Below are 16,128 nucleotides of genomic sequence, written 5' to 3' on the forward strand. Positions count from 1 at the left end.
CAGAACATTTCATGTTACCAGTTAGTCAGTCATGAAATAGTCTTGAGTTTATGGACCGCATATATTTTTTAATGCATGATTTCAAATGAATGTAAAAGGTATCAACATTTTTGCTAGGAATATGTATAGTTTTTTCAATTATAAGGACCTTTCTATCAATAGGAAGGGTGAGCTAAGTTAGTTGAAGGATTTACTTAATAAAATTAACAAAATCACTAATTTGAAAGGTTCTTTATCCTTTATCCAGTAAGATCAATATTACTGGATTATGTTCCATTGTTGTTTTCTAGATGGTTTTCTAAAGTTCTTGAAAGGACATTCCGACACTCAAGAGGAAGAAATCGGGCTAGTTGTAAATTAAAAGCAATTTCACTTGTGACTACGGGAGATATTCTAATGGGAATGACCTTGGTTTGTCTGTTTGAAGGAATATAAATTTCTAATTAATTGGCCATGTCTACCTGAAGCCACTCACATTTTAAAATGTGGGGAAAAAAAATCTTTATAATAACTTCTCAACAGGACATCGGACATCTAATTTACTAAACTCCTTATGATTTATGTGAAGATTTTGCCAATGTGTAATCTCAGCCTTTGAGGAAGCAAAGATGCAGGGATATGATGTGGCACGTGAGCCCCTGGAATTTAGGCAGCTTGAAAACAACAGGACAAGCTTAAGGTTATTGACAAAAACCCGAGAAGACTCTTTGTAGGATTGGGTGTTTACTACGTGAGCTTAATTTACTGGTGTGATAATCTATATACACGCGCTGTTTGCAGGATTTCTGAGATCTCGATGGAGGTAGCCGAACAAGGACGCCTAACAGCGCTGACTCCTCCAGCTCGCTTGATAGAAAGATGTGATTGTCCCTCAGGCTATGCTGGTTTGTCCTGTGAGGTAAGCTGGTTACCGCTCACCTTAAGCTCAACTCACTTCACCAGCCAAATGGAAATACTTCCACAGCTATCTTGGCTGCAGTTTTCCTTGTTCATGCATATCCTTTATATATATATACACATATATATATATAAAATTTATTTATTTATTTATTTTACCTTCTTCTCACAGCATGAGACACAGTAAGATGAAGGTGGTGTTACTGTGACCTAGAAGTAGGAATCACATCCGAAGGGAAATATTTGATGAAAATTAAAAGATTTGTAAAAATATGGAGCAGTCAGGAAATAAGAATGTTTTCAGAAAGCACCTTTATTATATCTGAGCTATTTTCTCGGCACCTCTTCTGAATGGCTAAAGACGTTTAAGCCGCAGTGATTCTGAGATAGGATTATATTGGGTTTTGAAAGATTGTTTTTATATGGAACATGACAGAACGTAGGCACTAAATAGCAGACTGTTCCCTTCAACATAAGCTTCTCAGAAGGACGTATGCTTTTCCCACAGTGCCACTACCATCCAGTCGTTATATTTTTAAAAATTGCTTATTTTGTTCTCTGGGATTTTCCTTTGATTATCTTTAGAACTGGCATATTTTCTAGATCTTTATCCTCTGGAAGTCTATTTCATTTTTGTGAATATGAAATATTAATAGGAAGAGTATATTATAGGGGAAAATGGAATGGATGGGAAACTAGCCTGGGTTTGAACTCGACTTCACCATATACCGGGACTGAGACCTTGCACCATTTACTAAACCTCTTTGAGCTTCAGCTGGTAAACCTCCAAAACCCTTACTTGCCACCACACTTGTCCCTCTCCTGCAGACCCATAGTACTCCCCACAGTGCAACAACCAAAGTCATAGGATGGTCATCCAGGATCTGCTCCAGCCCTGCAGTGCCGATGCCTTCCTGGTAGGCAGATTGGTTGGTGCCCACCGTGTAGCTGGTTAGATATTCTTAATACCTCTCCTACCTACGGCTGAGGGAGGAATCATATGAAGACGAAATGAGCTATGACCCTAAAGCACTATTACGGTGCCTGGCAGTAGGCAACACTGATTGATGTTAATAGTATTATTATGGAATAATTAGTTATATATCCATGCATTGATTTCTTTACGTAAAATGGTATGCATCTTTCGTAAATAGGATTTGAGGAGTTTTATTAAGTATGGCTCATAAGGCAGGTGGTGGCACAAGCTTGAAACTTAAGTAACTTAAAAATAATGAATATAAATATCTTGAGATGTAGCATACTATGATGTAAAGAAAAGGAGTTTGGTTTCAGTGAATCCTCCCTAGCTCCACCTTAGACAGGGTATTTACTCTGTTTGCTGCTGGCCCTTAGGATTTTTACCTGTACAGTCATCATGAGGATTGATTTCAGTGAAAATGTGTGTGTGAAGGTCCTATTATAAACTGAAATGCTATTCAAGTTAGTTATCATTATATAAATTCCATGTTGTTCAGAGAACAATATCATAAGAATAACTGCAAATATCTGTGAAACGTCTTTGGAATAATTTTATAAATTTGTGGCTGCTCTGATGGGCGATATTCATATGAATGTGTCTGTTTTTATCTAATAAATAATCAAATAATCCAGCTCGTTATGAAGTCATAACTCCTACATATACATAATGCACTTGTACACATACTAGTAAGTGTATATATTGCACTTATATGCACAACCAACCAACATACACATATGTGCACACAGTGTACATGGGAGCAGTGAGACAGTGAATGTGGCACATATAAAACATGCTACCTTTCCAATGAGTATAAAAGACTTAAAGACAGAAGACAGAAAGAACTTGAGATTTTTCTAGACAAGTGGAATTTTATCCCAAGAAGCATTTTGGCATACTGTTGGTTTACTGTGTGACCTTGGTCAATTCTTTAATTGTTATAGGCCTTTGTTGCTTTATAGGTATCCAATCTATAAATTAACAGATTCGGTTTTGAAATTCTAGAATTCTCTGATTCTGCAATATTATTTTGCTATAAAAGGTATTGTGTAAGTAGTCAAGATTGACCTTCAGCCGTCTTGAAGCGAAAGCTACCACAGCTATACTTCTTTCTGCATGTATTTCAAAGAATACTGTTTGCTTACAAATAAAAATGTGAGTAGAGTAGCAAATTATTTTAATGCAGTCTACCTTCCATTCTGGATTTTAAATGTTAAAAACTCTTTTTGCTGTGATTGGTAGGCCTTTTAAATGGCATATTCTAAAACATGCTTTTCCATTAATCTTAGTAATTTTCCATCGTTATGTGAAAATATATATTAGCACAAATAAGGAAACTGATAAACGGAGAAGATTAAGAGAACTAGGAACACATACAACCCAGCATCTGCACTGGTGGCTTCACCTATGTCCTGTGAATTTCACTTAAGCTCCTATTTACAGACAATAATTACAGTAATATCCTAGTGTTGAGATTATGGGGATAAAGGCCTGTCTCTCATAATAAGGTGCCTGAGGTGTTCTCCACATCCCATTGCCTCTAATCCATTATACATCTTATTTATAATTCATCTTGATTCTAAAGTGTAATTACCCAAGCATAAAATCTAATTGTCAAAGCAAGAGCTAAGACAGTTTTGAAATAATACCTCCCATTCCAGTAACATGTGCTTTGGGTCATGAATACACAAAGCAATTCCTTTACGATATTTTTGCCAAATGTATGGTATTCTAGAGACATTTGCATGTACAAGCTCTTCATTTCCCGTCTTTACCCAAAATGTGCTTGCAAATAAATAGAATTAAGTGTTAGTTACTGCTGAAAATATAGCCAATTGTAAAGACACTTAGCCTTTGCCTGTTGCCTGTCATCTTATGACGCTTTGGCCCTGTCCCTTGAGAGTGTTAGTTCTAGAAATACTCACTTATTACAATCTATGATTTGAAGTAAAGATCAGATTCCCTTTAGAAATCAAATGAAGGGCTCAATTTCCTTACCACGTTTGTTGGTATGGGAACCATTGAGTTTACAGTCATTTCTTACCATTGTCTGAGTTCACGTGATTGCCTGACTGACCTAAGCTGACCTAAACTGGAAATGGAAATAGTCAGTACTGAGTGTGTGGTTGGTTCTCTGCAATAAGATCATGGTGATAAATTGTTGCAGACAATCTCTAGCTTGTATGTTGTGCGCCTCAGCTCCCGTCTCCTCACCCTCGTGTTACAGTAGGGCTTCTGGCTCACAGTTGAGTGGTTGCTGGCTACTGGGTCACCATTCAGGAGCTGTTATTTTTGGCTACTAAAAATAACTTTTTACATCTCCCCAAAATGAATCCCTATTATCAACTCATAAAAGTCAGAGGACAAAATAGTGAAAATAGACTTTTCTTCTCCCATACGCACATCTCTTGGGACACCTTTACCACTTTTGTTATATGTGGAAGACCCAAAGACTGTTTTCATGTGCATGAAAATATCGAGGCACATGGTATGGGGAAGTAGGTAGACATGGATATTCTGTTACCCAATGCAATGGAGAACAATTACTGTTGTTTTTATTTTTAGTCTGTCTTCAGTGACTATATTTTTAAAAATTTTCTGGAATAGAGGCATCTATGTTGATTTATTGTATGTGAAGCACTAACCATACATCATCTTATTTAATCCTCACAACAACCTTACAAAAGAAAAAACAACTTACGGTTTACTGAATACTTACTGTATCCTGCACAACACCAACCATGTTTCCTAATAAGTCTACACCAACATTGAGTACATATTATGATCCCCATGTTATGGGTGGGGAAATGGAAGCCCAGGCAGGGTACAAAACCTGCCCATGACCACACAGCTAGAAAACAGCAAAACTGCAATTCGAGCCCTGTTAAATTTGTTTAAAAAAACCTAGATGGACTTACGTACTCAACTCTGATGTTCTACAACATCCTTATGTTCCAAGTGAGGAAACTGCAGCCCGCAGTGTTCAACACCTGTGTAATATTGTATTAGTAAGTGATGAACGAGAATGAAACCAAAGATTACCCGGTTGCAAGACCGGTGTAAAGATAGAAGATAGGGTTTCCATTGGCAACGGCCCAAGCGCTCTTGTTAAAGTCTAAGGAGAGAGGTGGGAGATGTTGTGTAACTCTGCACCTGGAGCTGTGGGTTCTCTATTCTCTTTGTCTCCATCCTCCCACATTTTGTGCAAATGAGATTTGAACATTTTGATGAGATGCCATATTATGCAAATAAAGATAGAAGGACAGCAGAAGACAATTGAGCTATGAATAACTTTAGCACAAGGAAAGAGAACTTTGGAAAAGTTTGAGTTGAAAAAAAAGGGACAGTGTTTATTTGCTTTTCTTAAATTCTCCATTTTGTTTCAGAAAGGATTGTCGATAGGACTTGAAAAAAATAGCTATTATCTTTCCTCTTTTTATTCCGACTCAAGCATAATCATTCTCATAAATGTTGCCCCAGTTCACTGAGAACATCTGATACTGAAAAACTCTCAAAAATACCAAAAAGTGGAAAGAATGAATACAAAAAAGAATCCCAGAAAGGAGGGGATTAAGATGGAATAAATACATCCAATTCCTTTAAAGAGTGTTTTCAGGTTCTAACTCTTGCATTGTCTCTTGCTTTGCTAACTCTTAGAAATTTAATCTATCAGGACATAAAATTTAATCTAGAATGTTAGAACTAAAGATTCAGAAATCATCTGAGTTAATACACCTGCTCATTTGTGGGGTGGGGAAACCACATCTTAATGATGCCACGCAACTTGCCTCCATCCCTTAGAAAAAACTGACTTGTAAAATCAAGGCTTCCATATTCATTTGTGGCTCAGTATCAGAGTCTGTATGCCCTTTCAAAGGCACACATTACCAGCAGAGAATGAGGAGCATGCCAGTGATTCTCAATTCTGGCTCCCAATTAGACCCCTCTAGGAGCTTTAAAACAAACGCTGGCCCTTACTCTCAACCAGTTGAATAAGAATTTCTAGAGGTGGCGGGGTACCTGGATGGCTCAGTTGGTTGAGCATCCAACTCTTGACTTCGGCTCGGGTCATGATCTCAAGGTCATGAGATCAAGCCCTACGCGAGGCTCCTTGCTGGCTGGGGAGTCTGCTTGAGATTCTCTCTCTCCCTTACCCTCTGCCCCTCCCCGCACTGTCTCTCAAAAAATAAATAAAATCTTTTTTTAAAAAATTAAAAGTTAAAAAAAAGAATTTCCGGGGGTGGAGCCAGGTATGAGTATATTCTCAGATGACTCTATGTGCAGCTGGGTTTGGGAACCACAAAGACAGGCCTAGAAGGTCCAACACAGATCTCTCCTGGGAGCTCAGGTGTAGACTCCCCTTACAGGTGCTTTTCTGTTTTGTCCTGCTCTCCTTCCCAGGAAGAGTCATAGTAATAAGGGTAATTGGGTGTGTGTTGCAGTAAACTTCACCTGCCCCGCTCACCTTCAGATTTCAGTTTATAACAATGAATTTCATGCAATTCCTCAATGAAAAGTCCTGTTACTGAACTTTATTCTTCCTCTGAGACTTGTTTTAAACTTCTGTTTGAGGTATAAAATGGACCTAGAACTCTCTCTTTGTGTGATTTTCACATTCACACATACAGACACAGACACACACACGCACACCCCAACCAAATACACCAGTAAAATAATTATATAGGTATCCAAGGATGAAATCCATGTAAAGAAAATCCAGTTTTATTCTATAATCAGCATACTGAAGAACTGGAACGACTCATACTGTGAAATATTTCTAAATACACTTTGAATAGTTTCTTCAGTTTCTTAAAATTAATTCCTCAGCCATAATTTCTAGACCTTATTTGGTAACAATAGCATTATGAACCTGGATTTTCAATAATATGAATATACTTATTAAAATATATGATTAAGTCCACCATAAGACAAATGAGACTCAAAATACTTTGAATACTGTTCCCGATTTTCTTTATCATCTTGCTCAAAGCTGGGACATTATTTAATCTCATTAAAATTTCTTATAGGCTGTGATAAAAGCAGAGAGACTCTTAATTGAATGCTTAATTGAGGTACTTTTGCAGTATCCAAATCAAGATAAGCTAGGAGAGTGCTGCCTATTGATCTTTTTCTTTTTTCCAAAGAGTCTTTTTGCATATACCACTCTGGACAACCTAGTCCAGAACCAAAAGAATGCAGAAGCATTAGGAAGTTCTTCATGCATTTTTTTTTTCCTGCTTATTCAGCAATCATTCTTTCAGCAGCAGGAGCAAGATAGCCTGTGAAAAAAAATCTCGACATAGCCGAGATGGTCAAACAGTCCCTTTATAATCTTCATTGGGATCTGAAGAACTCACTCTTACCTCTAACTCATAAATCAAACAGTGTCTGATAAATATGGTAGCTTTGCATACCAAGAGGACTGAGCCTGGAACCTGAGACTGCTCTCATTACCTCTTCAGGACTGTGGGCTTCCTTCCCGAAAGCCAGAGATGTTTTCTTGATACATTTGCATAATAAACCCGAATGAAGATGGAAGTCTTGATTCTGCATATGTCAGCTTTGCTAGCAGTTTTCTGTTTGCTCTCAGATTTTTATTGCAAAATGAAAAAAATAGATCAGGGGAAGATAAATTTTATTGGTGGCCTAATATTCCCTAGACATGAGAATTTTGAATTTCTTGCTTTTATCGTCTTTAAATTATATCGATATAAAAAATGCAACCATGACACTTTTCTATTTATTTAATATTTCTCTGAGTCTCATTGGACATTAGCTAGTTATCCATCAAGCATTGCAAAAGCAGATTTTAGGTTGTCAAGGACATTGGAATTCTCTCTTTAGTCCAAATGACAATTTTATTTAAAAATAAACCTGTTTCTCAAGGAAAAGACTGTTTGAAGCTTTTTCAGATTGAGTGGTATATGCAAAAGACAGCCCTCCTTTGCTAAGGTCTGAGGTCTTGGATGCCTTCTGTATACTAAGGACCACAGAGAAATACACATTAGGAATCAAAACTGGCCCTTGTGTTTATAAGTGATGTTGCCTTTAATGCAGGTGAGGGGAAAGAAGTCCTTTTTCACCACTGAGGAACCCAAGTATTGCTAAACCAAGATTTATAACTTGCCTGTCCTAATTGCTTTCCTTTTCTTTCAGACATGCATGCCAGGATTTTATCGACTGTGGTCTGAGCCGGGTAGCCACACTCCTAGACCAACTCTGGGCACCTGCGTTCCATGTCAGTGTAATGGACACAGCAGCCTGTGTGACCCTGAAACCTCCAAATGCCAGGTATTTACCTGCGTCTTTCTTGAATAAGGCCCATGCTCATTTATCTTTACACGTGCTCAGATATCATGTGCAGAGGCGAGCAAGCTAAACTGCAGGGAGTGTGTGTGTGTGTGTGTGTGTGTGTGTGTGTGTGTGTGAGAAATAAACTATATGGGGAAAAAAGACATTTACCATATTACATGTTTTTTAAAGTAATTAAAAATTGATCATTGGAAAAACCACTGCTCATGTCAAGAAATAAAATATTAATGGCGTTTTAGGAGAACACCTGAGGACACTATTATTTATTTAAAAATCATATGAGGGCTTTTTTTTTCTGATTATGTACAAAAATAAACTTATAAAAAATCTGGAAATTATAAAACAATATTAAAAAAAGATAAAAGTCATCCAAAATTCAACATAAACATTTAATATTTTAGGTATTAGATTTCTGTGAATTTTGTGCATGTTTGTAAATAAGATGTATATAATACCATAGGTGCTGTTTTATGTTCTTTTTTTTAAATGTACCTATTACGAGCGTGTTATGTTGCTGGATGTTCTTTGAAATCCTTAGTCTTTGATTAGATATCCCATAATTTAACCACTTCCCGTAGAATTCCAGCTACTTTTGTTTTTGTTGTTATATTCATGTTAACAGCCTGCCCTCTACCACTGCTGTCTACCTTGGAACAATCAGAACTTTCAAGAAATTCAGGCTTGCCATGTCACCACACAGACTCCCCCAGACTCTAATCCTCACACAGCTCTGGACATCAGATTTGCTAAACCCATTTCCCACCTCTCCTCATCTACTGAAACGAGATTTCTGAACTCAAGGTAGAAACTCAGCAAAATCCCCCACCCACGTACGTTCCCTCTTCCTTTAATGTTGTGTTCATTTTGCCGTCCCTGACATACTGCTCCCCCTAGAGCCCTCCAAGTGGTAGCTCTTGCCTCACACTCTTCATATACCTGAGTCTGAAGGTAGGAGCCATGTTTCAGTCACGGTGTTGAACTAGAAGGAGCATTTAGCCCAGACTTAGGACATCAGGGAATGTTTGTCAGAGAAAGCAACATTTAAAATGAGAGCTGAAATGTGTAGTGCTATCCAGGTAAGAGAAGGGAAGAACATTCCAAAACAAGAGATTTGGATATAAGAAGTCCCAGAGGAAAAAGAGAGCATGGCATAATATGAGAATTTCAGATGGTACTATATGGCTTTCACATAGCATACAAAGGTAGCAGTGGCTAGAGGTAGGGCTGGAGGGGAAGCAAGCAGATCGTAAAGGTCTTACTTGCTGGAAAGTTTACAATTCATCCTGAGAACAATGAAGAACTAATGCAGACTTTCCAGCAAGAGAATGGCATAGTTTGATAAGTTCTATGAGATGATCATTCTGATTGCAGTTCTAAAAAAAATTTAGAAGCAGGATCTTTAGCTAAATTCTGTTCCAGTAAACCAGGTAAAAATGAGAGTGGCCAGATAAAAATAGTGAAGACAAGGAAGTAAAGAAACAGTGATAGACTCATGGAACACGGTGATCAAACAGGCTTTCTGGAATGAGAGAGGCCTCTAGATGGCTGGCCTGGGCAATTGAGCAGGTGATAGTGACCCCAGATGAGTTGGACAATACAGAAGTATTAGCAGGTTTAAACAGAAATGAGCTTAATTTTCGATATTTCAAATTCAAGGTGCTTTTGTTATGCAATAAGTGCTATCCAGGAAGCATTTGGAAATGTAAGTCTAGAACTCATTAGAGATATCACGCCTGAATATATAAAATTTAGAGTTTTTGGCAAGTAGGTGACCTCTAAAGTCATAGTAATGGATGAAATCACCAAGGTACTGTGTGTAAGACAAAGATAAAAATAAAGAGGTGAGGGCCAAAGTTAGAATCAAAGGCACCAATGTTATTATACAGAAAGAGACGAAGAGTCCATGAAGGGGCATAAAGAGGAGTAGCCATAGAGTTAGGAGAAAAATCAGCAGACCATACCATTTAAGAAACCATAGGAAGAGAAATTTCAAAGAGTAGCCAGAAATATTAGCTCCTGCAGAAAATTCATGTATCATGAGGACTTAACTACTGTCAGTAAATTTTGATTTATCAACAAAGATCTTATCAGTGAGCCTGGCGACATGGTGACATGAGAACCTTTTTTAAAGTGCAGAGAGCTGAAGGGAGATAAGGAAATAGAAATCAGGAATGTAAACAATGCTTTTAAAATGCTTATCAAAGAAAGGATGGAAATTTCCAGAGACCTGAGGCCCCGGAGATATTTTTGAGCTAGGGAAGTCTGGGCCAACCTCAAATGCTGATGGGAAAAATGAGCGAAAAAGGGAAAAATGCAGATGCTGGTGAAAAGGGGGAGGCAAAAAGGCAAGGAATCCAGTTTAGGAAGAGAGTAGCTTTAGACAAGGACAAACACCACTTCATATGGGCAGAAATAAATGTTAAAGGGAGGGAAAGTACTGCAAGACAGATGGCAAGTCTTTCACAAGAAGCTGAGGCAACATTCAAATGAGTGCTTCCTTTTCTCTGAAAATAGGGGGCTGTCGTCTGCTGAGAGTGAGGTGGACATTGAGAGTATTTGAGATTAGTATCCTATTATATAAGAAACTGGATCCATTTTACATTATTATAAAAGGCATCTCTAAGTGGTATGATGTATTTTCAAATAGAGCCCCCAAAATGTAAAAAACAAAACAAAACAATGACCTAAAATTCATCATGGTATTGTCATGATTTCACCCCATGCGAGAGCAAAAATTCTGAAAAAAGAGTTAAGAGAAGTTCTTAAAAAAATTTATAATCCCATGGTAATGTCTGTAGAGGAAGTGACTTCAGGTACTGTGTGTTGTGAATGACCACACATACCATACCAAATATTGTCTGGCTTTTAGAACACACATGAAAAGTAAATATGTGTTTCTTGATTGAATGAAGCCAAAAGCCCAGCATATGGGATGTGGGCCAAGTTCAATATGGAGCCCACGGGTGTCTCTGTTGGCTCCAGCTGAGTTGTTCAGATCAGTTCACTAACATAGACAGCTATTTTATTACTGACTTCTTTGCTTCTCAACTTTTCTTTTGATATTGTTTATAAGAGGTCATCCTTCTGACCAGTCCAAACCCTGTGTTATAAAATCAAGCTAAAATGCAATTCCATATTCTTCTTTTTCCTCCTTTTTCTCAACTCCCAAAGTCAAGTATCACATTTCCACTACACAGCAGTCAATATTGCAGTCCTGCTGCCTTGTTTCTTATTTGCTATTTTTTAAAATTATTTTCCCAAAGTAGAAGTAAATTAGTATAGGATTGGATGTCATTTTACCTTTTCCTCTCACTTGATTCCTCTCAGTACCTGGCATGTAACTCTAAGTCCTTATTGCATGAATTATTGCAGTGTGTTAAGTATAATTCTACTTTATGAGAACTCTAATTACAAAACTACAGAGTATTCTGAAACTATTCTCATTTCCTTATGGAAATGTCTTAAAGCATATAACCTGAGTGTCTCTTACTATGCGAACATGAAAAAGAAAATATTGACCTGGGATGCCTCGTTTCAGATTGAGTCCTCTCTATTTATAAAGAGTTATCAACATCTGGCAAGAAGTAGATGGATAACATTCTTAGTGTAGTAACTAGGGAGACTTTTTGTTTTGTTTTGTTTTGCCTCTTGTTGCCTCTTAAAATATTTATGCTTTCCACCTTGGTTTGGTTTCAGAAAGTCCACTAACAGGCATGTACCAAGGTCCCAGGATTTTTAGTACTTTTCTAGCACCGTTCTAGAAAAAACATAAATGGCCAGATGATATAATAAATTATAGAAATGTGTGAAGTATGTCCCCAGATTACAGTAAGAGAAAAATTTATACAGAGATTTATATAGGAAAAAGAGAAAGGAAATTCTCATTGTCAGTATAGCTACAACAGCCCGGTATTAGTTTCTCTTATGAAAGAACTTCTTTAAATATATGTATATCAAGGGACGTTTGGGTGGCTCTGTGTCTGGCTCTTGATTTCAGCTCAGGTCATGATCTCAGGGTCATTATCTGAGGGTGGTGAGATCAAGCCCTGAGTCAGGGCCTGTGCTGGGCATGGAGACTGCTTAAGATTTTCTCTCTCCCTCTTCCCCTCTCCCAGCCCACCCCTGCATGCACCCTCTCCCTCTTCCCCTAAAGTGGATATATATATATATCCATATATATATCTATATATATGCTCCTGTGAACACACAGAGACATACATATCATTGAAAGAGTTCTTGAGATACTCATAGGTGGGAAGCTGTATGATAAATTACTTTTTAACTCTCAGCAAATGAAAACAAACTTCTCCCTTTTCCTTTACAGAATTGTCAACATCACACTGCTGGTGACTTCTGTGAACGATGTGCTCTTGGATATTATGGAATTGTCAGGGGATTGCCAAATGACTGTCAGCAATGTGCTTGCCCTCTAATTTCTTCCAGCAACAAGTAAGATTGAGAAATTACCATATTTCCCAATCAGTAGCACCATCTGTGTAGTACATGGGCTTTCTATGATTTAACTACTTTTTCCATGTAGACAAAATCTCAGTTTAAGATAGACATTTTTTTTTAAACAAGATAAAAACATGACAAAAGTGAATCCATAATGCTCTGTGGTTTATTTTTCCATTAAAAGCCTGTCCCAAGTAAATAATACTTAATAATTAAAATGTAAATACTAATATTGACATAATTTATGTTTATGAAATAAATGTACACATGTGTGTAATTTTATACACTTTCATAAGGGTCTTGTATTTGCATATAGTCCTGCAATAACTCAGCTCTGAAGTTTGGGTGCCTATTATGTGACTTTTGTGACTCCTTCCACTTGTGTTGTGTGTTTAATTCACAATTTGTAAAGAGTTATTAAGAAAATAATTGAAGAAATAGTTAAAGGGGGTGATTTATTTTTATGTTCCAAATAAGTCCATATTTCCCAGAATCACAGCCCTGTTCTGTTAAGATGGTCTGAGCTTGGTACCATGGAAACACAGCCATAAGGGGAGACAAAAGCTAGAATATCTTATTTCAGTGCTCTCTGCACATTCTGCATTGGTTTAGATATTGATGAAAACCCTTGTTGCAAAGTCTGGTTCTACCTGAAAGTGTAAGTGATTTATAGATCTCAATCTCTAACTGGTAGGGCAGTTTTTTCTCTAAGAATTTGTTTTTGAAAGGAATGTATGGCAGTTTGTTCAGAATTAGAATCCTGGACACCTTTTCTTGAGTATATGAGAACCACAAAGCAACTTAGATAAATTTATTATTTCCCTCCCCCACTCAAGTTTTTTTTTTTCTTTTATCCTTCCTCACTGGCTTTATATACATTCTGAAAACATTTTCATGTAAATTGTCCCCCTTTCTTCTGTAAGTTCCTCTTTTTTTTGCTTTAGAGAATCACAGGTCTTTTGTCAAATGTAAATTTTCAGGTAAATGGGATATTGACAAGGATAAAATACGTGTTTTTTTGGTTCATCCAAGCAGCAAGTAGTTAGGTGTATGAAAAATACCATTATTTCTATTTTCCTTCCCCTAATCTTCCTCTAATGACTAGATTTAAACAAGAGACTGTTATTTATTGTATTGTTATTAAAATGTGAGCCATTGGATAGAAAGATTCAGTAATTAACTGATAACTTCTTTGATAACAATGAAGCATAACATCTGTTGAAAAGGCTCACAATAAAATGTGTGTCTTAAGAGAAGTCAACTTAAATGTCAAGGGAATTCAAAGGTACAAAATACTACACTTGATTTTGGAAGCCTCAAGAACATATTGAAAGAAATAGTAGCATTTATAATAGATCATAAACAGTGAATTGAAAGGTTTTTACCGGAGGAGATAGCAAGAAATTACATGAACAAAAGCTTAGGAAACAAAAAACACAGTTCTTCACGTTTAAGAACTAATAAGTAAGAGTTTGGAGCATGGAGTTCAAATAGAATTCATAATTGCAGATGAAAATGAGCAGGAGAATGGAGGCCATGTTATAGAAATCCTTGAATACCCATCTAAGAAATTGCTATTTAATTTTCTTTGTAATGAGGAAACACTGCACGTTTTTAGTTAAAACAAACAAATAAAAAGGTTAATATGACCAGAGCCACACTTTAGGAAGACTGTTATGAGAGAGCTAAGTAAAATGAATTAAAACAGGAAAAGAAAAAAAGTGAAGAGCACGATTAATATAAGCTATTTCACTAACTTAGGCAAAGGATAATAAGAATGTGAAGGTAGGCGATAGTAACAGGAAGGGAGAGGAGGGGACAGGTGTGAGAGCGTTGCTGAATGTAGCCTTCCAGAAGTGCTAACTAATTAGACATGAGAGGTTCGGGCCAGGCAGGAGTTGAAGCCAAAAGTTGTTAGCCAGGTTGACCTCAAAAATGGTAGTGCGATTAACCGAAATAGGGAAACCAGGAGAGAGTTGCTGCGGAGGACGGACAATTTATGTTCCAAACAGGTTAAAATTGATATGAAAGATCTGTCCAAATGGAAATATGCAAATAGCTGCAGAAAATGGAAATAGAATTGGAAGGGCAGATGAAGGAAGAGATATGTTAATAAATGACTTAAAATTGGATAAGATTTCCCAGGGTTATGCTGCCCAAGCGGAGCATGTGGAAAGAAGGAAAGACAGAATTCCTTACACAAGAGAAACCAGAAAAGAAAGACGAGCCAAGACAGGAGCTGTTGCGGAGGCAAGGGAATGGAGCCCACACTGGCTAAGGACACCCCCAGTGAGAAAAGCAGCTGTTCTCAGAGAAGCCTGAGTACGCAGGGGAGCCTTGACCTGTGAGCGTCATGGAGGAGTTTTGACAGTCAATCATGGAAACAAACATGTTACAAGGATGTCAGTTAATAGCATTAGTAATTTTCAAGAAGGAAAAAGAAAGAGTGCTGCTACCTTGATTGGTTAGCAGGATCAATAAAAAGGTGTGTTTTAATTTTTGTTTTCTGTGATTTGTTTAATTTATTTTTATGTAAAGGACCCTCTAAGAATCAAAATACTAAATCTAAGTGGCTAGTTCAGGGGCTTTCAAACTTTTTTAACAGCAACCATTTTAAGAAATCATTTTTTTATATCCTAACTTGGTACATGAAAAACTTCTGTGTGTATAATATAAAATATAAGTACATATATATGAATATACATACACATGTATTCATATATATACTTTATATATATATACTTTATATATATGTATATATATACATACATATGCTTTATATATGTATATGTATACTTTATATATATTAGAAGAAATATATATATATATATATTAGAAGAAATTTTAGTCCAAACCTACTAGAGTGATTTCATGACCCACTCATATCACCACCTAAAGCATAGCACATTAATTAACAAAGCAAAGACCTGTGTGTGGTAAGAAGGGAAGAGTTAAAATACAAAGCAAAGAAACCAGCCAGGGCAAAGAAGAGAGGCCCTTCTTCCCAAGATATAAAAATAAATTCTGAACTGCAGTTGGAGGAGGCCTAGATACCTCTCTTCAGTGGCTTCGATCTGCAGCCAATGAAAAACGAGGAGTAAGGGGCGGTGAGTGATTACTAACTTCCACGCATTAGTGTTTCAATATTTCTTACCAAGACAAATATGGCAAACTGTTAACCATCGTGACAATGCAGTGTGGCTCAAGGGTTTTCCACCACCTACTCAATGAAAGGTCAGATATTGTTCAGCAGAGTAGATGAAACCCTCTACCATCTACAATCTGACCACCTTCTCCCTTCAATGCCTTCTCCTCCCTTCTACAGTGATGCCATGTTGGAGTCCTTTGTTCTTTCCCAAACATGCCCACCATCTTTGCCAGACAGAGAAAGACAGAAACTGTGTGGTTTCACTTAAGTGTGGAATTAAAAAAAATATGAACTCATAGAAACTGAGTGTGGAATGGTGGTTGCCAGGGAGTGGGCAGTA

The 16,128-nt window shown here is 37.1% G+C and overlaps 1 protein-coding gene across 5 annotated transcripts in view; it reads left to right on the top strand.

Moving 5' to 3' along the window:
- Nucleotides 1-16,128, top strand: part of LAMA2 (laminin subunit alpha 2) — a 610,905-nt gene that overhangs the window by 422,348 nt on the left and 172,429 nt on the right. For all 5 annotated transcript variants that reach the window (XM_034669120.1, XM_034669119.1, XM_034669121.1 and 2 more), the window contains 3 exons: nt 781-898; nt 8,030-8,164; nt 12,510-12,634. In XM_034669120.1, coding sequence (XP_034525011.1) covers nt 781-898; nt 8,030-8,164; nt 12,510-12,634 — 378 coding nt within the window. The remainder of the gene's footprint in view (nt 1-780; nt 899-8,029; nt 8,165-12,509; nt 12,635-16,128) is intronic.

Source organism: Ailuropoda melanoleuca, chromosome 10 (genome assembly GCF_002007445.2).
Source record: "Ailuropoda melanoleuca isolate Jingjing chromosome 10, ASM200744v2, whole genome shotgun sequence".
NCBI classification, from domain to species: Eukaryota; Metazoa; Chordata; class Mammalia; order Carnivora; family Ursidae; genus Ailuropoda; species Ailuropoda melanoleuca.